Consider the following 24,610-nt stretch of genomic DNA (forward strand, 5'->3'; position numbering starts at 1 on the left):
AGCTGTTATGAGTGTGTCAGGCAAATCTGCACTGTTCATATGTACAAGTATATGTTCTCTATTAACGTCATAATTTTACAAAAGTGTGTTGGTTTTCTGAAACTTCATAAATGTTACCATCATTCCATGTTGCAATGGAAATGACTGACAGAAATAATAAGTTTATATGGAATATATAAAAGAGGGTGGGAAAAAGGAAATCAGAAGAGATGTACTACAATTTATCAAGATACAGGTATTGGAACCTTAAGGGTTTAATCTAAAAATTACTGAAAATGACAGAAACAAAGGAACCCAGTGAGTGATGGAAATAAAACTTGGAACTCTGGATTTCTATAACTGGGCTTCTCTATTATTTTGTTTTTTATTCTTCTGGTTGGCACTTTAAGTCTTTGGAAAATCTTTTCCAAGAGTTGCAGTGAATTCTCATTAATTTGGAAGCAATTACTTCAAGATTCATTGTAATTTGTGTAGCACATGGGCTAAAGATTGTCAATGCACTAAGTAGGCAGAGAGATTTTTGTTAATAAAATATGACAAACTTCAGGAGACTAAAATGTCAAATAGAGCAAATATACTATATTATATATTAAATATATATTAATTATATTTTGAAGCATCTATTCATATATTCTCAATCATTATGAAATGGGCAGTTCATTAATATCCTCGAAGGGACATTTCCTTATTAATATTTTCTTATACTACTGTACCTTATTACTGTAATGGCTTAGGAGTAAGAAGAAACTCTCTGTTTTTTAAAAAAAAAATTAGAAAGCTTTGAGACTTTCAGCAAATACAGGATAGTGTTCCTTTTCATTACAGGCAAAAATATCTTCTTGGCCTCTCAGTTCAATCCAAACACAGCAGCACTCAATCTGAATGAAATCCAGGTCTTCAAAAATTATACTTGTCCAAGAGGGAAGAGATATGGGAACATATGTATATGTATAACTGATTCACTTTGTTGTAAAGGAAAAACTAACACACTATTGTAAAACAGTTATACTCCAATAAAGATGTTTAAAAAAAATTATACTTGTCATGATGTCCAAGTTCCTTACATTTTGTCTTCAGATTACAATTGTGTTCAGATTTTAGTCATTGTTATCATTTCAAATTACTTAAGAAAAGAAATGATACTCACCGTTTAAGTCCTTAAACCCCACACTGTAGTTAAATTCAGCTCTGGGCGGTTTAGCTTCTGGAGGAGGGAGAGTGTCGACTCCTAAACTCTGTGAAAACGGATCCCAACCCCCAAAGTTATTCATGATACTAATATTTTTGCAGTGCAATTTAATCATTAAGTAAAGAATCATTTGCTGCTTATACATGTTCTCTTTAAATATGTTCTCTAAAAACTGTATTCTTACTTGAACATGCTTTAGGTGATTTTTTTTCCTCCAGAAAATGACAAGTTAAAAATTATTCTAGAAGGTACATCTTGAAACAAAACAGGTCAAATGATGAGAATGAGGTGGTTCATTTTTAGAGACAACAAAAAATTTCCGGGAATGAAGCACTGTGACACATACACTACACACAATTCATAAGGATTTAAGTTATGACATCAAAGAAAGGAATTGTTTAGTCACTTGAAGATAAGAGCTGTTTCAGGATGCAATCTGTTATTACACAGTAAAATGTTAATGCTGTTACTCTTATTTAATAAAACTTGTTAAAAAGAAATTAAGACACAGTAAGTTACTAATTTTGTAAGTAACATTTTCTAATTCATAAAAGCGACTGCTTGTATGATTTAAAAGCTAATATTTAAAAATATTTTTACATCCATAGTTTGAGAAGTGATTTCACCTGTTCTTAAATATGAATGTTTTCATGACAATGAGTACATTCTTTGATGTTAATTTGATTTGGTAACTAATATCCTTGTTCATGTCTTAAATTTCTTAAGGAAACCAATTATTATAGGTTTGAGAATAAATTAATTATCATCAGTTATATGTAGAAAAAAAAAGGCCATTAATCAAGAAGAAGTTAAAAAAAATGAACCCAATCAAGTTAGATCAAGGATAAAATGTAGGGAAAAGTGACTGCAACTCCAGAATTCATTCTAAAAATCAGAATGAGCTTGCAAAAATGGCCAAGAAAGGGGGAGGTGGATGGAGAAACTACTGGTCAAATACCAGAAAAAAAAATTTAGTGAAAGAAAGTACAAGAAAATTCATTAACTAGTTGGTTTTTAAATGCTATAACTGGGAAGTATAACATCACAATTAGGGTTGCCAGCTCATTTTTTCCTCAGGAATATAATTTACTAGGCTACTTACAGAAATTAGAAGTAGTTCTCTAACAAAACATGAATGCATGAATGTGTAACATAACAGGCTTTGAGTAAAATACAGTGAGAGGGAAAGGAGAGAGAGGAAACCGGTTTTAGGAAGGAACTCCTTCAATCACAGTTTTAGCCAAGCAAACCTTGTGACCCCACTCACCTGAGCACAATAAAGAAACATCAAAACCCAGAAAGGCCTTCAGTGAAGGCAGATCCAAGACACTCTAAGGGCCCCCTCCTTACTCTTGAATTAGAGTAACAACACTCAACTATGAAAATCCCAGACCCTGACCAATCAGAATACTCATTCCTCTACGGAGCAGAAGTGAATGAATGGACAGAGAGACCACAGATGTTCATTAAACCCTCCCCCTTCGGGGGAGGAAAAAGGTCCTCTGATTTATAGAAATGTGGCTTCCATCCTAACACTCCCTGGTTATTAGTCAGCACCCTTTTCTCTAAGCCTGTTGTCTCAGATTTTGTCTCTTCTTTCATAGAATTGAAACCTTCTTGAATTTTATACAGAATATAAAGTAGATGCTAACTAACACTGATTTATTTTTCCTAAAATAAATACTTAAAAAAAACATAGATTATTCTTCACTTACTTTGTAGAAAACTTTAAGACCCCTATCATATTGAGGAATACTGGATGATTCTTATTTTAGTGCTTTATATAAAGGTAACTGCAGGGGAAATTGTTTAGTGGTAAATGGTTGTGGAAGGTTTGCTTGGGGAAACTTCCTCCACTGGCTAAATATTTGAACACGATGAGCATGAAAATTGCCATAACAGAATGTATGTGTGACCCAGGTATTCAATTAACTGAACTCAGAAGGGTATAAACAGGAAAAAAAAGTTTATTTTCTCCCCCACCACTGTTACATCAGGAATATATAATATTGTCAATTTCCAAAAGATAGTTCTCTTGTCATACTAAAATCAAATTCTGTAACCCCATTTTTTTTCTTTTAATGTTTTTTACTTTGAAAAATGTCAAACAAGAAGGTGAAAAAATAGTACAATGGACAACTATATACCCTTCGCCTACATCCATTTAACCCCAGTTTATTCTCATTTTTAAGTTAAGGAAGGGAATATACCTGGGTCAGGAGATCCATCTCTCCCAGCAAATTGCTGAACATTTGGTCTATATCTTCGTTTGACTCACCCATCTGAAAAAGGAAGAAATCCAGTTATAAACAATCTAATAAAAGTCTGATCCCCGGATAACTGTCCCATCTCTCTCTTTTCCCCAAAAGCCCCATAGACAGGCAAGTAAGTTAAGAAGAGAAGGTTGTAGAGAGGGAGGTGCATTTCACCCTGAAATTCCATGCCTGACCTCTCTGCAATTTGCTTGGTCCAAGATTGAACGGAACCCTAGTAACTGTCTCAGACCAACAACTGGACTCTTTTTCCAGATGGAACTAGTCTCTTTGGGGCCAAGTGGACAAAGTGGACAACATTCAGGAATTCACATCACCGTAGGACACCCTGATTGGAAAAGGAGAAAGCCTCAGGCCACAGGTGATGGCATCAGAGTCATGTAGAACTTCATTTCCATTTAAAAACCTACACAAAAATTATATGTCAGCGGTAAGACTATTTACCAAATGATTCCTTGCTTTACAAAGTTATCTCTGAAAGAGCATCTTTTGGCACATTTATTTGGAAATATTAGGATGACAAACACTTAGAACTAAAATGGGCACACAATCAAGTGATGAGAGATGGAAATAAAACAAGTTTTACATTATAATCCTTCTCTACTTAAACCGAGTGAAAGAACTGTCCAAGAGAGGAAACGTGTTTCCATAAAGTGGGGTGGGAACGCCCTGGGAGGTATAACTAGTTGCTCTCCTCCTGACATAGCTGGCAAGGCTGGATTAGGACATTAGAAAACATGATTATGAGGCTTAATTAGTAATGTGTTGTTTAGCAAAGGGACTCAACTGCTTCTCTGTAAGATGAGGAGTTTGCCACAGATAACTTCTTAGGGTCCCAAATGCTCTAAAACACTAGAAGATTAGTACCAATTACAGCTCAAGCTAAGAAGTCTGGTGAGTACAGCATGTATTGTTTAAGCCAAACAATATTTATATGTATGTATGTGTGTGTTTGTGTCTTAATCATTTTATATGGAAACTTTTAAATATATACAAAAGTAAAGAGAATAATATAATGATTTTTATGTACCCAGTGTCCAGCTTTAACAATGATCAACTCATGACTAATCTTTTTTACGTAGGTACATAGGTAGCACTAAAAGATTGTTGTTGGTTTTTTTTTTTTTTTACCATAACCATAATACTATTATCTCTGCACACACACCTGTGTGTTTGCATTTAAAATAAATTATTTGGGACTTCCTTCATGACACAGTGGTTAAGAATCCACCTGCCAGGGGCTTCCCTGGTGGCACAGTGGTTGCGAGTCCGCCTGCCGACGCAGGGGACGCAGGTTCATGCCCTGGTCCGGGAAGATCCCACATGCTGCGGAGTGCCTGGGCCCGTGAGCCGTGGCCGCTGAGCCTGCGCTCCGCAACGGGAGAGGCCACAACAGTGAGAGGCCTGCGTACAGCAAAAAAATAAAATAAAAATAAAAAACCAGTGGATTAAAAAAAAAAAAAAAAGAATCCACCTGCCAATGCAGGGGACAGGGGTTTGATCCCTGGTCCAAGAAGATTCCACATGCTGCAGAGCAACTAAGCACGTGCGCCACAACCACTGAAGCCCATGAGCCTAGAGCCTGTGCTCCGCAACGAGAAGCCACCACAATGAGAAGCCCGTGCACCACAATGAAGAGCAGCCTCTGCTCACTGCAACTAGAGAAAGCCCACATGCAGCAATGAAGACCCAACACAGCCAAAATAAATAAACAAATAAATAAAATAAAATAAATAATTTGAATTGCCAGGATTTGGAAGCAACCTATGTGTCCGTCAACAGATGAATGGATAAAGAAGATGTGGTGCATATATACAATGGAATACTACTCAGTCATAAAAAAGAATGCAATTTTGACCTTTGCAGTGACATGGATGGACTTGGAGGGCATTATGTTAACTGAAATAAGTCTGACGGAGAAAGACAAATAGTGTATGATATCACTGATATGTGGAATCTGAAAAATACAAGAAACTAGTGAATAAAACAAAAAAGAAGCAGACTCACAGATATAGAGAACAAACCAGTGGTTACCAGTGTGGAGAGGGAAGTGGGGAGGGGCAGTATAGGGGTAGGGGATTAAGAAATACAAACCATTAGGTATAAAACAAGCTACAAGGTTAAATTGTACAACACAGGGAACATAGCTAATATATTATAGTAACTACAAATGGAGTATAACCTTTAAAAATTGTCAATCACTATACTGTTCACCTGTAACATACATAATATTGTACAGCAACCATACTTCAATAAAAAAATTATTTGGGGCTTCCCTGGTGGCGCAGTGGTTGAGAATCCGCCTGCCGATGCAGGGGACACGGGTTCGTGCCCCGGTCCGGGAAGATCCCACATGCCGTGCAGCGGCTGGGCCCGTGAGCCATGACCACTGAGCCTGCGCTCCGCAATGGGAGAGGCCACAACAGTGAGAGGCCCGCATACTGAAAAAAAAAAAAAAAAAAAAAAAAAATTATTTGGCTAAAATAGGCAAAGTCAGATCTATCTTGAAAACTTACAGTTCTCCCTTTACCCTAACTTCAAACTAATACTCGAGCAATAATACTTTTTCATATTTAATAGCTTTAGCTAATCAGGAGTTCTTTCTTTATAAATGTGTATATAAAAGACCTTTCTCATACTGACTCTGCTTACTTAAAACTGACCTGAATAATTTTTTTTTTTTTTGCGGTACGCGGCGGGCCTCTCACTGTTGTGGCCTCTCCTGCTGCGAAGCACAGGCTCCGAACGCGCAGGCCCAGCGGCCATGGCTCACGGGCCCAGCCGCTCCGCGGCACTTGGGATCCTCCCGGACCGGGGCACGAACCCGTGTCCCCTGCATCGGCAGGCGGACTCTCAACCACTGCGCCACCAGGGAAGCCCCAGTTTTTTTTTTTGAATAATTTTTTTTAAAACCCAATTCTTGAAAGTACAGAGATGTGGTGATGATAATGATGACGATGAACACATTTATCTAGCACTTAACCATGTTCCGAACTGATCTACAAGCTGGGCTGATATTAACAGTAAACACCCAGAATGGCACTGACACTGAGAAATCAGAAGGAATGAGGGCTGTAAAAACCATCTGGGGTGAATTAGTGCATATCCTCCAGATATCCACCCTGCAAAGCTAGTGTTCAATCTTCCCATATTATCTTCAATAGTTATCTTCACTTTACATCACTTAGGAAATCTTCTGGCTTCATTTTCCCAACATGTTTTCCCCTCTCCCAATTTTAAGAAGGAACAACTCTTTTTTCCATGTACAACTTTACCACCTTCACTGAAGATGAGATGAGGATTGACAGTATTTTCCATCTGAATTTCCTACTCCCCACAATAACTCTTTCTTTGCTCTCCTTCTAGGCTCTCTCCAGTGAAACATAAAAGCCTCTCTGAGCTATATAGTTCCTGAGTACATTCAATTGTCATTTCAAGTTTTCAGTTGTGCATGTTTTATATTGGAGGGAGAATATTTGAATTGCTATGATTGTTAATTTTCCAGAACCTCCTATCTGGCTTCCAGTGGAGGAGGTATCTTGCAGGAGCATGGGGAAGCTACAAAACTGGGTTGACCAGGAAGGGCCAGGAAGGGGACTTCATTCAAACAAAAGAAGTCTATGATACGATGGGACAAGCCCACTTCTAAGTAGCAGACACACCTGAAAGAATCAGGTGAACATACACAGGGGACAGGGAGGCACGTGTTTGAGTCTGATGAAGCCATTCAGTGAGCGCTCAGGGTCAAACCACACAAGGTAGGCAGATGAGCCCTCAGGTACAGAAGTGACAGGTAAGGCAGACACTGCAGGTGTGGGTCTATGTGTGTAGGTCTAAGAGGTAGGAAGGATTCAAACAGCTTCAGTGAAGAAAGGATGGGAGAAGTTCATGCCATTCTATGTGGATTGTTGGGTTTAGTGTTTATCATAGTCAGAGAAGGAAAAAGAGATGCAGGTGAGCCCTGCCTCTGGTTGGGGAGGGAAGTCAATGCTAGGATCCATTCACATATGGTTTTAATTCCCTCCCAGTTGCTTATAAAGTATCTAAATCATACTCTTCCTTCTTCAAATTACCTACAAAATAGAGGAAAGAAAATATTTAAGTCAACAAAGTACTCATGGTTTCCAAAAGTGTCCCTTCAAACAACTAATCTGGTTTCAAAATCTTATAATGGATGATTCACTCTAATAAGAGGAAATTAGAAGAAAAAAACTATAAAATTCCAGAACTGCCCATGTGAATTTATTTTCTTTAGAATACTATACAGTACAATAATGTGACAAAATAAAGGAATCCTTCAGATGAATTATTACTAACAGGGAAAGTTAAGAGTAAGTACTAGTGTTAACATATTTCAAAGTTTTTCATGAGAGAAAAGTAATCCTTTCAGAGTGGAAAAAAATAGATTTATTTGCTGACCTCAAAACTGCCAGTCAGTGTTAAAATAAACTCAAAGTAACCAAAGATGATGCTAGTAATAAGAATCTTATCTTTGATGCTTTCTCTTAAACCATTACATTTGGAAAAGCGCTAAATGATGAAGAATGAAGTCTTGAAAGGAAATGTGGCATCGATGGGTCAGAAATACCCACTGAGTCCAAAGACCTTAGCTTCTCAGCCTGTATATACCACTGATACAGAATGGGGTGAGGCATATAAACACCACTATATATGAAACAGATAATCAACAAGGACCTACCGTATAGCACAGGAAACTCTACTCAGCACTCTGTAGTAACCTAAATGGGAAAAGAAATGGAGATATGTATATGTATAACTGAATCACTTTGCTGTACACCTGAAACTAACACAATATTGTAAACCGACTATACTCCAGTATAAAATAAAAATTAAATTAAAAAAACAAACAAAAAAACCCAGAACGGGTTGAGGACTTGCCAGAGTGAATCATACACCTAACATGGAAATAACCTGGAACAGCAGCATCTTCTTGTGACCTCTGCTGACTCTCCCTGCGTTCATCTGGTAAAAATCTTTCCCCCTGTCCTTTCATTCCTTTGCCCCAGAGTGTGTTGATATTGAATTATTTAAAGGAGTCAACATCAAAATTATTCTGTAAATCCTGTCATAAGTAAATATGCTACTGAATGGATCACAGTTTAAAAGAGTTGTATCCTTGGTGAAAATAATAAAACATTTAGTTAAGGGCTATTAACATAAATGGGTATTAATGTGTACATTCAAATCACCTTACATATTTATCTTCTCCAAGAAAACCTTATGGACAGAACAAGAGTCCCGCGGATATATACAGTGCCTATACACATACACACGCACAAGAAAATAGGGCTGTGTCTATTTGCATGTTTGGTATTTCCGGAAGGTCAAGATCAGGATTAAAAAGAGAGAAACAGAGCAAGAAAACGCCCAGCCCTGAGCACTCAAAGTGTTGTACGGGTTAACAGCCCCAAGAGCAGGGGTGGAGGAGCCTTAGTGAAGCAATGGATTGCAAAACAATCAACGTGCACTTCGCAACTGGGTGGAATTAACATCTTTTTGTAAGTATGTCATTTCTGAATTCCTTTTGTGTCTTGGGAAGAACAACAAACCGTTGATTTAAAAAGTTTGCAGGGACTTCCCTGGTGGTCCAGCGGTAAAGAATCTGCCTTTCAGTGCAGGGGATGTGGGTTCGATCCCTGGTTGGGGAACGAAGATCCCACCTGCCACAGGGCAACTAAAGCCTGCTCGCCACAACTACTGAGCCTGCATGCTGCAAACTACAGAGCCCACGCACTCTGGACCCGGGGTGCCACAACGAGAGAGAGAAAACCTGAATGCCACAACTAGGGAGAAGCCCGCGCTGCAACGAAAGGTCCGCACGCCTCCATGAAGACCCCACATGCCGCAACTAAGACCTGATGCAGCAAAAAAAAAAAAAAAAAAAAAAAAAAAAAAAAAATCAAAGAAAATAAATAAAAATTTTTAAAAATAAAAAAAAAAATAATTTGGAATAGTTCTTTATCAGACAGATTTCGCTGGGTTTTTTTTTTTTTTTTTGGAGGGTGTGGAGAGTGGATAGGAGAGGGGTGGGTGGCTGAGGCTGCAGATCCAGGCTGAAATTTTGCCTCAGATTCCTTGAATGACAGGGCAATTTTCCCAAATTCTCAGTCCTTCCACAAGGCTCAAGCTTCTAAGCCTCAGCTTTTATCTTCAGATAGTTTTTCTTCTCCACATATGTAAATTTCATATATAAACTTTAAATACACATATTTTAAAAACCTGTCCATCTGCCAGGTGATGGATATGTCAATTCAACTTGTTGTGGTGAACATTTCACAATATATACATACATCACATCATTATGTTGTACGCCTTACACTTAATATGTCAGTTATATCCCCAGAGGGCAGGAAAAAAGCCTACCCTAAGTACTCTGATATATATATATGCTTAAAAGGACACCTGTTTATATCTATGGCCAAGTTAACCTCAACTGTTTAACTCAATTTGGATGCAGGTTTCATTGCCATTTGCACGAGCAACTCCAGCCATGACTTTGGACCTGAGCCAGGGCAGACCTCATTTTATCGGAGTGGCTCGCCTAAAACAGCCCGTTCAACAGTCCACAGTCCTTTCCATCATTCTTCCCCCTCTGGTGCATTCTCCTCCTACATGCCCCAACTTGGCTCTTGGTCATTATTCATTTGTTAGTCTAATTTACAAACCCCGGCATAGTCCCTGACTCTTCCCGTTTTTCCACCCCATCAGTCAAAAAAATCCTGCTGGTTTCCCCTGCAGAGAGCTTCCTTTCCTTCATCCTTACTGTTGAGACCCTCATCAGCTCATCCAGCCTGCAGGCTCCTGGATCCCCCATCAAGCCCCATCACCATCACTTCGAATTTGAAATAGAAATTTGAATGTGCCAGTCTCCTGTCTGAAAATCCTCTGTGACAGATCATGATTAAGTGGAGAGAGTGCAAGTCTCAGTATGTCTTTCAAAGTCCTTCGTAATTTGCCCCAACCTACTTTTCAGGGTTCAACTCTTACCCATCAGGGCCCTTGACATTGTCCGAACAGGATTTTAAACATTCTCTTTGTCTTGGTACGTGCTATTCCCTTTAAATAACATCCTCCTCAGGGCACTTATCCTTCATAAAACCCTATTGATCATTTGGAATCCAGCTTTCATGGATGTCTTAATACCTGATAGAGAGATGTGCTGTCCGCTGTACTTGGTAACCCTATCAGTAAATCCAGTCCCCCCAAACAACCACCTTGATAAGGCATTTAACCTCCCTGGGTTTGTTTCCTCATCTGTAAAATGAAGAGATTAATATGTAATTCATAGGATTGTTGTGACATTTAAATAAAATAGCATACAGTACTTAGTGTAAGCACTCAATAATAGCATCCATCATACTGGATCACTCTCTTTTTTTTTTTTTCCTTAAAACTGTTGACTTTTTTTTTGCGGTACGCGGGCCTCTCACTGTTGTGGCCTCTCCTGTAGCGGAGCGCAGGCTCTGGACGCGCAGTCCCAGCGGCCACGGCTCACGGGCCCAGCCGCTCCGCGGCATGTGGGATCTTCCCAGACCTGGGCACGAACCCGCGTCCCCTGCATCGGCAGGCGGACTCTCAACCACTGCGCCACCAGGGAAAACCCAAGGATCACGCTCTTTTTGTTACTGTGTTAGAACTTCCTTCCCAACTGGGAGCTCTTATTAAGTAAGGATTAGCTCTTGCTCATCTTTAGATTTAAAAGTGCTTTGCTGAACACACAGAGAGCGTAGGTAACCTCCCAGACTAGTGGGAAGAAGTCATTAGTCACCGTCATTCCACCTCCTGTGCCCTAGACGTGGAGTCTGTTACCCTGCACGCAAAGACGTGACATTCCGGGGCTGGACAGTCCTTGGAGGTCACCAAATCCCACGTTTCCTTTAACTACCACGGCAAATAAACAGAGAGCCTGTTTCCAAGCTGTAATCACAGCTACAGGTCTCTGGAACATCACTCACTATGGCAATATTTCACTTTTTTTTAGTGCTTTCCAAGTGAGTAAATACTGGTATTTATACAGATAAATTTTGTTGGCAAACACAGAGGTTCACTGGGATTCACATCTATTTAGGACTGAATCAGTTTTTGTTGCTTTGAGAAAAATGTAACAGCCACCATGCAACTCAAGAGACGTTATCCATGGCTTTCCTTCTTATCTAATTCAACCTGAAGTCACTTAACATTTCAAGGGGTAGGTTAAATTGCCATTATTTAATAAATAAAAACAAATCATATCTTCTATTTTGAGTATTCCTTTATTCACATATCTAATTCATTTTAGCCCCATAAACAGAGATTCATACCTCACTTTAGAACAAAAATGGAATAGCTTAATTACACAGTAATAAATCAGGTTACCTATATCACTTTAACATATAATCTATATTATATGTGTTTTGCTATTTACATAGAATTAGCTGTATTCCTCAGGCTTGCACTGGGCTTCAAAACTGAGAATAAATTATATGTGCCTGTTTGCATTTGCCAATGTCACATTTTGGTTTTTTACGTGTTTATGTGTAAATTTGCAAATCTGTGAGAACAAAAATGAATACACATATGAACGCATTCAAATCTTTTTCTCATGACACATATGTTATACTTTCTTGTTTGGAACTGAATTTTGAGCATAATAGTATTAAAATAAGGGGTTATACAAGCTTTGTCTGTATAGCTGGACTTTTGTATGTTCTTTGCAATCCTCTCCCTGACCTCTCTTCTATTCCAGTAGTTTCCTTTAACCTCTCGCCTGTTTAAATTGGAACATCACTGCAATACCTTAAGAGATGACTCTTAGGAAAAAAAAAAAGGGGGGGGGGTTATTTGACACATTTAAAAAGAAAAGATATATTCATAAAAACCCAATTTTGTATATTAAATAAAATAGTTAATAATAAACTTATAAGAATTCTTCATAAAATAGAAAACAAAAGGACTACTGTTCATACAGGTTTTTAAAAAGTGGTTCTGGGACTTCCCTGGTGGTCCAGTGGCTAAGACTACGCGTTCCCAATGCAGGGGGCCCAGGTTCGACCCCTGGTCAGGGAACTAGATCCCACATAACTCAACTAAAAGATCCCGCGTGCCACAACAAAGATCCCGTGTGCCGCAACTAAGACCCAGCACAGCCAAATAAATAAATGATTTTAAAAAGCGGTCCTAATAACTTCTGCATAAAAATAAAAAGGTTAAGATTTTGCCTTTTTGATGATCAATTCTTGGCTTTACTGAGAGATGTATTCAGTGGCAGCCAGGATCAATACAATGAAGAACATTGTGTTATTTACTTTTTTGTGTGTGTGTGTGCGGTTCGCGGGCCTCTCACCGCTGTGGCCTATCCCGTTGCGGAGCACAGGCTCCGGACGCGCAGGCTCAGCGGCCATGGCTCACGGGCCCAGCCGCCCCGTGGCATGTGGGATCTTCCCGGACCGGGGCACGAACCTATGTCCCCTGCATCGGCAGGCGGACTCTCAACCACTGCGCCACCAGGGAAGCCCATATTTACATTTTTATAAGGTGCTTATTTGTCAAAAGCCTGCTTTCCTATAGCACCAGATTAAGAGATTATGAATCTGTGGATGGTCTAATTTAATGGTTGCAAAGCTCTTCTTTTCAGCCGTGCTTTTAGTCATGCATCATCTTTACTTGCATTGAGGTACTGGTACCAAGAACAGAATGAAAATTTAGAGCAATAAGAATTAAAAGAAAAGATAGAATAGTTGTCAGTAAAAAATTTTTAATGCAACAACAAAGGATTGTAAAATTGACTTTTTGATCATTAAAATGAGTTGGTCAGTTAAGTTCAGACAGGTTAGAACTGGCCTTCAAAATTCCACCAGAACAGCCATCTATATACCCAGAAGAAAGTCCCCTGCTCTGTTGCTCCTGTGCGTGGCTGTCAGCTGAGAGACAGGAATCTACTCAGTCTCTCTACCTGCCTGATGATAACAAAAACAGTATCTAATAACTATTAGGTGTTCTCACTCTGTGCCAGGCACTGTTCTTGAGCTTTACATGTATTGCCTGATTAAATCTATCCTCACAATCAACCTAGATAGGACACTTATTTTCCCCATTCAACAGATGAGGAAACTAAGGCACCCAGAGGTTAATTAACTTGCCTGAGGTTACACAATTTAAGTCAGTCAACAAATACTTACTGGGACTTCCCTGGTGGCACAGTGGTTAAGAATCTGCCTGCCAATGCAGGGGACACGGGTTTCATCCCTGGTCCGGGAAGACCCCACATGCCATGGAGCAACTAAGCCCCTGCGCCACAACTACTGAAGCCCACGTGCCTAGAGCCCGTGCTCCACAACAAGAGAAGCCACCGCAATGAGCAGCCCATGCACCGCAAGGAAGAGTAGCCCTGCTCACCACAACTAGAGAAAGCCCACGGGCAGCAACGAAGACCCAGTGCAGCCAAAAATAAAAATAAACAAAACAAAACAAAAAAACTAGATTGCTTGGTCCCATTCCTAGTGTTTCTGCCAAAAAAATAAATTTACTGATCCCAGACACTGTTCTAGGCTCAACTAAATCTTTGAAAGGTTTTCCTCAGTGGGTCCTCTACAATTGTGTTTCTCTTCATCAATGTATTACGGATTAAATATCTAGACTTCATCTACATACTATATATCTTTCCATGTTGAAGGCAAAGAAAAATGTTTGCATCCTTGCATTGAGACTTCTTTTTTACCCTCCATTCCATCATTTTTTTGGTAAATTTTAGAAAATTGAAGTAAAATATACATAACGTGCAATTTACCATTTTAATAATTTTTAAGTGCACAGTTCAGTCACATTAAGCACATTCATATTGTTGTGCAACCATGACCATTCATTTCCAGAACTTTTTCATCTTCCTTAACCGTAACTTCATATCCATTACATAATAACCCCCCCATCTCCCCATGCCCCCAGCCTCAGACCCCGGGATCTGTCATCCTACTTTCTTTCTTTATGGATCTGGCTACTCTTGTCATCTCAGGTAAGTGGAATGAAATATTTGTCCTCAAGATTCATTCATGTTGTACCACTATCATGTATCAGGGCAAGTGGAGTGGTGTTTTGAGTCTACAGCTAGATTGCCAGAGTTAAAATATAACTAGAATTCATGAGAAAGAAGGTTGAAAAATCTGAGGCTCTGTCAGTATCAATTTGCTTAGGTATTTTTATTACTTTTAAATTAAAAAAACAGCTGGCTGTGGTTTTTTTTCCCTAGGGAAAAAAAAAATCAGCCCACACATTGCAACTACAGATACAAAAGAGGAGATAATTTTAAAAAGATCTGTTGATGACAGAAACCACACTTGGTATGGAATATGTAGTGCAGAATCCAGGTGATCACAAATGCTGGCGGAAACTATGAAGTAGCTAGCGTACAGTATGACTGGAAAATAACAGACAATATTGCATTTTGCCTGATTCCTTCAATGTAGTTTTTTTTCAAAATGCGATGAAAGCACTCCTCAAGAGGAAGTGGTTCACGGAACAACACAGCACGTGGTTAAAGGTTCTTGCAATGTTTGGGGGAGGGGGAAGCTAAAATTTCTGTGTAACATAAAACAGGAAACAGAAACATCTCTACAATTACACACAGTACCAAATAATACTCAAAAAAGAACTAGAAGAAATCTCCTGGGCCAACTTAACTGGCTTTGCACAGTATACTTGAGATCAGTGAAAATTTTAAGAACTAGGCTAACAGTTATTAAGTTAACAGGATAATCACTATGGTCATACGAACAATACAAAACCAACACAACAATCAATCTCAAAAGAAATTCATGTGGACAGCATAGATGTGTATATGTACGGTCACACAAAAGGAACAGCCAAGACAATAGGATTCTTTGGTAGGTGGTACCGTGATGGCAAAAGTTTGATGGAAAAAACATTTGCAAATGGAAGAGTAATCATGTAATGACATATTTTTTTTTCAATAATTAAAAAACCCTAAGGGAGCAGTTTGAAAAACCTTAGAATTTGTCAGTGTAGACACACACATACAGAACATGAGATGGACTACCATATTTTTTTAAAGTATGATTTTAAAATGGACTTATTTCCAAACTGCTTGGCTTTTGAGTGAATGCAGAGTGGAGTGGGGCAGAGTAATAACGCATTTTGCTAAGTCAAGCTCCAGAGAGGTGAAAAGTGAGATGGCAGAAAAAGACCCAAAAATGTTCAACAGGATTCAAAAGTAAACCACGTGTGACACAGGGGAAGGTCAGCTCATATGAACACAATTCTCACTTGCATCTGTCCTGATGGCTTTTCTGTATCTTTAGGAGGCAAGATGTAGACTGGTGTCACTTGGATATACTTGGGCTGAAAAGAGAATTTTAAAATCTTGGGATTTTCTTAGGTTCCCTTTTTATTCTATTTTGGGCATCTACATAAAGCATGGGGAACTGCTTTTATATTTAGGATCTACTGTGACATCAAACAAAAGTGACAATGTAATTTATGGGTTTTTGAAGAGATAAAAATAGAAAAATACATTATTCACTCATTTGTAAATAAGAATGGGCATTAATTTTCATACACACAATTCCTATGAATAGTTATCTGTATTCACTGTTTCCTACTTGTCTCCATTTCCTCTTGAATTTACCCTGCTATGGCTGAATGTTTGTGTCCCACACCCCCTTCCCCCCAAATTCATATGTTGCAACCCCAGTCTCCAATGTGATGGTATTTGTTGATGGAGCCTTTGGGAGGTAATCAGGTCATGAGGGTGGAGCCTTCACGTTGGGATTAGTGCCCTTGTAAGAAGAGACACGAGAGAGCTTGCTTCTTCTCTCTCTCTGCCATGTGAGGACACAGCAAGAAGATGAACATTGCAAACCAGGAAGAGGGCCCTCACTAGACACCGGATCGGCTGGTGCCTTGGTCTTGGACTTCCCAGCTTCCAAAACTGAGAGAAATAAAGGTTTGTGGTTTAAGCTGCCCAGTCTATGGCATTTTTGTTTTAGCAGCTCAAACTGACCAAGACATACCCCAACTGGACTTTTGTTCCCACCATGTCACCAAACTGTGTCAAGATTACATGAATATGAATATGAATATCAGAAAGTATATTAAATCAATTAAATTTTCTGAGTGTGATAACTCTACTGTGGTCATGTAAGAGAAGGTCTTTGTTCTTGAGAGATAAATGGTGAAGAAAATAAAGCACATGCAGTAAAATGTAAACAATGAGTGAATCAGAGTGAAGGGAATATGGCTGCCTGTTGCACTATTCTTACTTTTTTGTTGTTGTTGTTGAAGTGTTGAAACTTTTCAAAAGAAAAAGTTGGGGGAAAAAAGAACCAATCTTTTAAGTCAGAGAGACCCAAGTTTAATAAAAGCAAAGCAGGGACTTCCCTGGCAGTCCAGTGGTTAAGACTCCACACTCCCAATGCAGGGGGCCCGGGTTCGATCCCTAGTCAGGGAGCTAGATCCCACATGCCGCAACTAAAAAAAGACCCTGCAGGCCGCAACAAAGATCTCACAGGTGGCAACAAATGCATGCGCCACAACTAAGAGCCAGAGCACCCAAATAAATTAGGAAAAAAAAAAAAAAAAAGGCAAAGGAAAACAAAAAAAAAAGAAAGAGGAACAGGGGAGAATGAAATGTTAGATGCAGGCAAAGACAATGCAAAAGAAAAAAGAAATCTATCCTGGGCAGGGTCGATACATTATTTCATCTAATTCTCATAAAAACCATTTGGAGGTAGATCATACTACTCCCATCTTCATAGATGAGCTTGTGGTCTGGAGTTTGAGTGACGGGCCCAAGATCACAAAGGACAAGACTCAAACTCAAGTCCAGTCTCTTTCACTGTACTGCTTCCTCTTCCCTTATGCAGAAAACAAGCCACATAGATGGAAGTCATAGCTGGAGAGGTGTGTGAAAGAAAAATACAGGTGGAAAATACACTTAGACACTCATAGCACATCTGCCTAGAGATGACACACGTTCAAACACACAGAGGAAAAGTAAAGGAGAAAAAGGCACACACAACAAAGAAAGTCAAACAGAAACAGGCTTTCACGTGGTCACACCCCATCCCAAAGGGAGGATCTTTCACATCACCGCTTCTAGACTCCAGAACTGGGTTGTGTCTTCAAAGACATGATGGTGGATACTATGTCCCTGTCCTCCCCCCTCTAGAACAGCTAACACTAAGCTGGGGTTCATATTTGGCCATGACCTTGACATCTACCCCTAGGATAGGTAGCAAAGGAGGGGCCACCTGGGTCTAGATGCCATGCTTAACGAACAGTCTGAAGCAGAAATGAGCTGGTAATCACAAGATTTTGATGGATGATTTTAAAACATTAATCTTCTCTTCTTCCAACTGCAAGTTGAAAGTGGAAAGGGATGAAGGGGAAGAGGTCAAAACACTTTGGCTTCAATTTTTCACTTTGCTTTGGCAGTGAAGACCAGTGTTTACTATAGCCCAAGGAAGATTCCCCTGAGGGACTGCTAAAATTCTTAAATACCCAAGCATGAGAATATTAGTGTCAGATGGCTTTTTAATTTCCAGGAGTGCAGAGGCGATATCTGCTCAAGATTCCTGAGAATGAAGAGTCATGATCTTGGCCATCACTGGAGTAAAGAGAACCAGACATGTCCACTGAGGTGTGGGAAACAGCCCAAGGCAGAGCACACATTCCAGGCTTTGCTTAGAAAGCAGGAAATAGCCACCCAGGGGCTGAATCTACCACAACAGCACTCTAAGACTGATGGCCAGCTCTGTGAGTTGTTTCATATTGCGGAAGAAATCCACAGGTTGCTGCAGAACTTCAAAAAAAACACTGAAACCAAAAGGAAAACTAAAGGCAACATATCTCCTCAATTCAAAAGCATATTTTGACATTCTAATACTTCTAAAGTTATGATTCATACAGTCAAATATGAAATCTGGCTACCGCCAACAGGAATCAGCTATAACGTAGTTTTCCTTAACTACGTATGTTCCAACTGAGAGGAACAGAAAAGGTGTCTTTTTATTTAATTGTCATTTTAGTTAAGTTATCTGCGTTGGTAGTAGAACACACAGTTCAACGGTTAAATCTGGATACCCAATCTTCATTTTAAAAGATTTCAAAAGATTTCATGATGCACCACTGAAATGTAAAGTCAACGTCTGGCGAAGACTGACGTTCATAGACCAGGACACACAATTCATGGCAGCAGAAATTGCCAGAGCGCTCAGATTATAATTTTCAAACTCAAAAGAGACTGACGCGGCAGATTTATGTATCATGAAGGATTACCATTTAGGTACCAAAGGCCTACCTATCAAACACTTGTAATTGGAATTCAAGAGAAGTTGTTTCAATTCCAACAATACTTAAGACAATAAAGAAAAATAAATCTTTGTGTTTAACCCAACAAGAAACATTAAAAAAAAATTCATGACTTTCTCTGATAAGCCTAAAAATTATACTGTGAACTCTAAAGGCTGAAAGGAACAGACTAGGGTTACGAACAGCACACTTGGCTAATTGTCCTGGCACGCTCAGCCTGTCTTAGAATCTTTAGATTCTCAATGTGAAGAAGTGAAGACTCCCATTTTATAATAATTGTAATACTAAGAAGAAATGATATGTAACTCGATGACAACTGTACACTTTTATGTCCTAAAATGTCCCTGAACATTCAGTGCAGCATCTTACACCTCCAAAAAGAAAATGGTAACGAACTGATCGATGGGATGGTGTAACAATGTTGAATGTTCTCAAGATAAGAACTGAAAAATGCCCTCTGGCTTTAACCACACAGAAGTCACTGGTTATCTCTGGAGAAGCCTTGAGGGTGGAAACCAAACGGAACCCCTTCAGAAGTGAGTGGGGAAGAGAGATAACGACACAGCCAACTTATCTGAGAAGGTGAGTCCATTCGGTAGGTAGCAATTGTAACATGCGTTCCTCTCTGTCACTCACAGTTCTTCCAACTTCATGGCTCCAAGTATCTTTGATGTGGATGTGCTGTACCATCATTTAACCAGTTCTCTATTGCTTGGAAACTGATTGTTTGCCTTTCCTTCAAGAAATAATGTTATGAGCCTGATATTTTCATTTGCTGAAAAATTATATGCAGCACGGCCTAAGGATAAAACTGGAAATATCAACCAATTCTTGTTGTCTTTCTGTGGGGTGAGGAAGTTTCTGGTTTTTTGTCTTGGTCAATATTCTGCACCTGCCTCCAAAACCCCCAAAGGATTGGGGCTGTCGGTAAAAATAACAGTCAAGGGTGGTAAACTCTGCACTAATGAGCTCAAGCAGTTGTGTGCCCCATGGTGCCCCTGCTTTCTCTCTGTTTGCAAGGATTTATGGCCATTCCCGTGACCCCTTGTGTCCAAAATATACGTGCCATGGAAAAAGTTTATATCAGAAAAATCTGAGGTACGTTTAAGAGTTTCCAGCAGCAACTCAGTTCTAATTCTTTTCCTGAGTCTCTTAGTAAATTTTCTCTCTTCTTCATCAAAGATGCACTGACAATACTTTCTACTCTCCTGTTTTGAAGCAAGAAAGGAACTGAATTTTTACTCCCCCACAATCAAGATGATTCATCCCTTAAAAGAAAACAAAAACATCTCATATTTTTCTCCCAAACGATCTTCCATAAGTAGCTGGGGTGGGGTGTTGGGGGGAGGCTTCTATTTTGTTTACATTTCCCTTGTGACATGTGGGCTCACCTAGGCCTGAGACTGGGGGACCACTGAGTCCCTCCCCAGGGACAAGGACAGAATCTAGAACCAGGAGGCCAGGGTTCAAAACCCAGCACTGCTGCTTACTGGCTGGGTAAATTTGGGCAAGTTTCTTAACCTCTCAGAGTTTTAGTTTTCTCATCTTTGAAAAGTGTGATTATCAGCTACCGTGTGGGGTCAAAGTGACCCCTATAAATGAATGCATGCAAAGTCCATAGAACAGGCCAGGCTTAGCTCTAAGTAAGTGCTCAGTAAATGTAAGCCTTAATATACCACTAAGCAGTTGGAACTGAAGCCTTCTTTTAGTCCCAGAAGGCCTAGAAGGCTGATGGCATCCTTATAATAACCCTTTGAAGTTAGCATTATTTTTCCTATTTTACGAAGTTTAAGTAACTTACCCTAGAACACAAAATTAATTAGTTGCAATAGTATGGAAAATAAATAAATAAAATAAAATAAATTTAAAAAATAAAAAATAAATAAAATAAAATTTAAAAGTGCCACTTTGAATCACTGCCTTAGGGTCTTAGCATCTTAGGGTTTGAGGAGAGAGATTTCAGGTGAATGCAGCAGCTTACAAAATGGTGCTTGAGATCTCAGCTTAAATGTCACCTTCTCAAAGAAAAGCAGGCCCCTTCAAGATCTCCACCACATCATACTGGATGCTCCAGTGATCAAGGAGGGTTAGGGTGACCAGCACACAGCTCACTGTTTGAGCCAATGACCAGGATCTGCCCACTCAGCCCATCCCTTCCCCACCAACTGGCCCCAAGGGCATTCTCGGTTGTAACTGGTGGGGGTGGGGAGGTCATGAATTAAAAGAAAAGGGAGAGGGTTAAGACCTAGATTCCGCTCTGCCCTCACTGTGGTGTGATGCTGGGAAACTTAGCCTTAATAGTGTCAGTTTCTCAATCTGTAAAACGGGGATATTTCATTGGGTTTTTGTAAAGGATTACATAAGATAAGATAACGTGTATACAAAGTGTTTACAAATGTCTCATACACATGGGATGCTCAGAAACTGGTAAGAGTGGTTGTATCACCATTGCCTTTGTTCAGTTAGTAGGTATATCCTACGAGAAGATTGCCAGACTCTGAAAGCACCTGGCGGGTTGATAGAGCTGAGTCATCTAGTGAGGCCGATTTGGTTCTGCGCCTTCTCTGCAACGGTGGTTCTCAAAGTGTGGGTCCTCAGACCTGCCCCACAGCATCTCCCAGACACTTGGGAATGCAAATTCTTTGGCCCCACTCCAAAATTACTGAATCAGAAACTCTGGGGTGAGGATAAATAATCTGCGGGGGGGGCGGTTTTTTGGCTGCGTTGGGTCTTCGTTGCTGTGCACAGGCTTTCTCTAGTTGCGGCGAGCAGGGGCTACTCTTCATTGAGGAGTGCGGGCTTCTCATTGCAGTAGCTTCTCTTGTTGCAGAGCACAGGCTCTAGGTGCTTGGTCTTCAGCAGTTGCGGGGTGTGAGCTCAGTAGTTGCGGCACTCGGGCTCTAGGGCACGTGGGCTTCAGTAGTTGTAGCGCACAGGCTTAGTCACTCCGTGGCATGTGCGATCCTCCCGGACCAGGGCTCGAACTCGTGTCCCCTGCATTGGCAGGTGAATCCTCAACCACTGAGCCACCAGGGAAGCCCCAATAATCTGTGTTTTAACAAGATTTCCATGTGATTTGATTGTACACTTAAGTTTGAGAACCACTGCTCTACATATAGATGGTAAAGGTAAAAAAAAAAAGTCACAGGCAAGTACAGGATGTACAAAGATTATGAGAACCAAAAGTTTTAGCCGAGTCAAAAGCGGCTTGTGTTTTATGTCAAACACAAGGAAAGAAGACACTCCCATGCCCTGTATTATTATCTCAGCGTTGAAAATGCGTAAGAAATTGTCGCATCTATTTATTGTTTAAAGGTACGGAATGAAAAAGAAACAGGTGTTTAACCTTAGGTGTCGGAGAATACAGCTCAGTTTTTACCACTAATGTTCCTGTCCTGGGCAACGTATAACCTCTTGAAGAAAACAGTCACTCAATTCCTGTGGAATTTGGAAGCACTTCCTTTCCTTATTCATATGGAAGAAGCATATCCACAGTATAATGATGATGATGGTTTTAAAGTGGCTTCCCGTTCTTTGATGCTTCTCCCCTCAAGATGTGGGGTCTCTGTCCCTCCCCCTTGACTCTTAGCTGGTTTGTGACTGCTATGATGGATGCAGTATTAAGGAAGTGACGCTCCGTGTGCAGGGCAGGCCATCCCCCGGCCTCTGAGAACTCCCTCCAGACAATCCTTGTAGAATCCCAGCTGTCACCCTGTGAGAAGCTCAAGCCACCTGGAGGGGCCACAGGAGACACTGTGGCCACCAGTCCCACCCAGTCCAGGGGCCAGGCCGGTGAGTAAAAAACCCTCCAGGTAAGCTCAGTCTCCAGCTGTCTGCATCACCCCCAGCTGTTCAAGTCTCCTCAGCTGAGGTCACGGACATTATGGAGCTGAGGCCAGCTAGCCCTGCCGTGGCCTGTCCAAACTCCTGATGCACAGAACCTGTAACCATAATAAAATTGTCTGTTCAGCAGCAGTAAGTTTGGGGTGACTTGTTATGCAGCTGTTGAGAGTGGAGCAAATGATCATAGCAGCTACCACTCCATGGTACCGTCTACGTGTCCAGCATGATACTATGCTCTTCTGCTATACTCCTCCTCTTTGCACCTGCTCTACTAAATATATTAGTCCCATTTGCAAGTGAAGAAATGGAGGCTCTGAGAAAATAAGTATCATGCAAAGGCACATATGGTAAACGACTATTTATGTCAAACTTTAGTGCATAAAAAAATACCAAAACGTCAGTCGTTAGCTATCTAGAAATGATAACGAGAAAATGGCAGACACTGTGATGGTCATTTCGTAATAGAACAGAAATATCCACTCACTGTGTTGTGCACCAGGAACTAACATAGTGGTTGTAGGTCAACTATACTTCAAAAACAAAGAAACAAACTCATAGAAAAAGAGAGCAGATTTGTGGTTACTGTGGCATGGGGTGGGGTGGGGATTGGATAAACATGATCAGAAGGGACAAACTTCCAGTTACAAGATAAATAAGTACTAGGGATGTAATGTACAACATGATGAATATAATCGACACTGCTGTGTGTTATCTATGAAAGCTGTTAAGAAAGAAAATCCTACAAGTTCTCATCACAAGGAAACGTTTTTTCTATTATTTTAATTTTATGTCTATATGAGATGATAGATATTCACTAAATTTATTGTGGTCATTTCATGATATATGTAATTCAAATGATTGTGTTATACACTTTAAATTTATACAGTGCTGTACATCAATTACATTTCAATAAAACTGAAAGAAAAATATATATAGTTTCATATGGTAAAGTAAAAATATATATATACACACCCATATCTATATATTAGTAATACAGTAACACCAGTGGAATAAATACAATAATTAAAATAATATGTTACTGGTCCAGGATTCACTGACCAATGAAACAGAAGTCTAGAATGGTCCAAAGTAAAGAGATAAGAAACAAAGATTAAGGAAACAACCTTTCAAATACAACAAAAAGTTGAATTAATTAATAAATAATATTAGGACAATTAAACAAATACATTAACAAATTATATGTTCATGGTTTATAATGGGGAAAAAAAAGGGTTTTAAGGATAAGAGATAAATGACACTAGCTATCCTGAAATTGGCCCATATTAACTGGAAAAAAGAAATACAGAGACTTCCCTGGTGGTCCAGTGGGTAAGACTCCGCATTCCCAATGCAGGGGGCTGGGGTTCGATCCCTGATCAGGGAACTAGATCCCACATGCATGCCACAACTAAGAGTCCACATGCTGCAACTAAGAAGTCCGCATGCCGCAACTAAGACCCAGCACAGGCAAAATAAATAAATAATAAATAAATAAATATTTTTAAAAGAAATATAAGCTTCAGTTTCCTCATTTGCAAAATAGGAGAGATGTTATGTATTTCATAAGATTAAAGGGAAAAATGTCCATGGAAATCACTTAGCATAGTTCCCAGCGCACACTAAGTACTAAATGAACTTTGTTTGTGGCTATGAAAAGAAAATGGGAAGCAGTAAAAGTTAGTAATGACACAGTTACAGTGTTTAAAAAAAATTTTTTTTAAGGTTAATTTTTTTCCTGTGGAGAATTTAAGCGTTTTATCTACTCATCAGGAGGTCCAAAATCATTATTATTAATTACAATCAGTAATTATTATATCATTACAATATATAACATATACCACCAGCATTAATCATTTGATTTAATTAATTTGCCACAATTATGAGATGTTTGTCATGAAAAATACAGAAATTTGTGTCCCTGAATAAGCCAACTAGATAGAAATTAACGTGTCTACAGAGCAGCACTAACAGCAAACTAGTTGAG

General features: G+C 39.6%; 1 protein-coding gene across 5 annotated transcripts in view; it reads right to left on the reverse strand.

Annotated features, from left to right (window-relative positions):
• The window catches only part of APBB1IP (amyloid beta precursor protein binding family B member 1 interacting protein), a 98,747-nt gene that overhangs the window by 53,807 nt on the left and 20,330 nt on the right, over nt 1–24,610 (reverse strand). For 3 of the 5 annotated variants that reach the window (XM_067030305.1, XM_067030306.1, XM_067030308.1), the window contains 3 exons: nt 8,162–8,201; nt 3,400–3,471; nt 1,148–1,235 (listed from right to left, as the gene is read on the reverse strand). In XM_067030305.1, the coding sequence (XP_066886406.1) occupies nt 1,148–1,235; nt 3,400–3,471 (160 nt within the window). In that variant the 5' untranslated portion in view covers nt 8,162–8,201. The remainder of the gene's footprint in view (nt 1–1,147; nt 1,236–3,399; nt 3,472–8,161; nt 8,202–24,610) is intronic. The other 2 variants (XM_067030307.1, XM_059056684.2) reach the window with 1 other exon arrangement.

Source organism: Kogia breviceps, chromosome 3 (assembly GCF_026419965.1).
Source record: "Kogia breviceps isolate mKogBre1 chromosome 3, mKogBre1 haplotype 1, whole genome shotgun sequence".
Taxonomy (NCBI): domain Eukaryota; kingdom Metazoa; phylum Chordata; class Mammalia; order Artiodactyla; family Physeteridae; genus Kogia; species Kogia breviceps.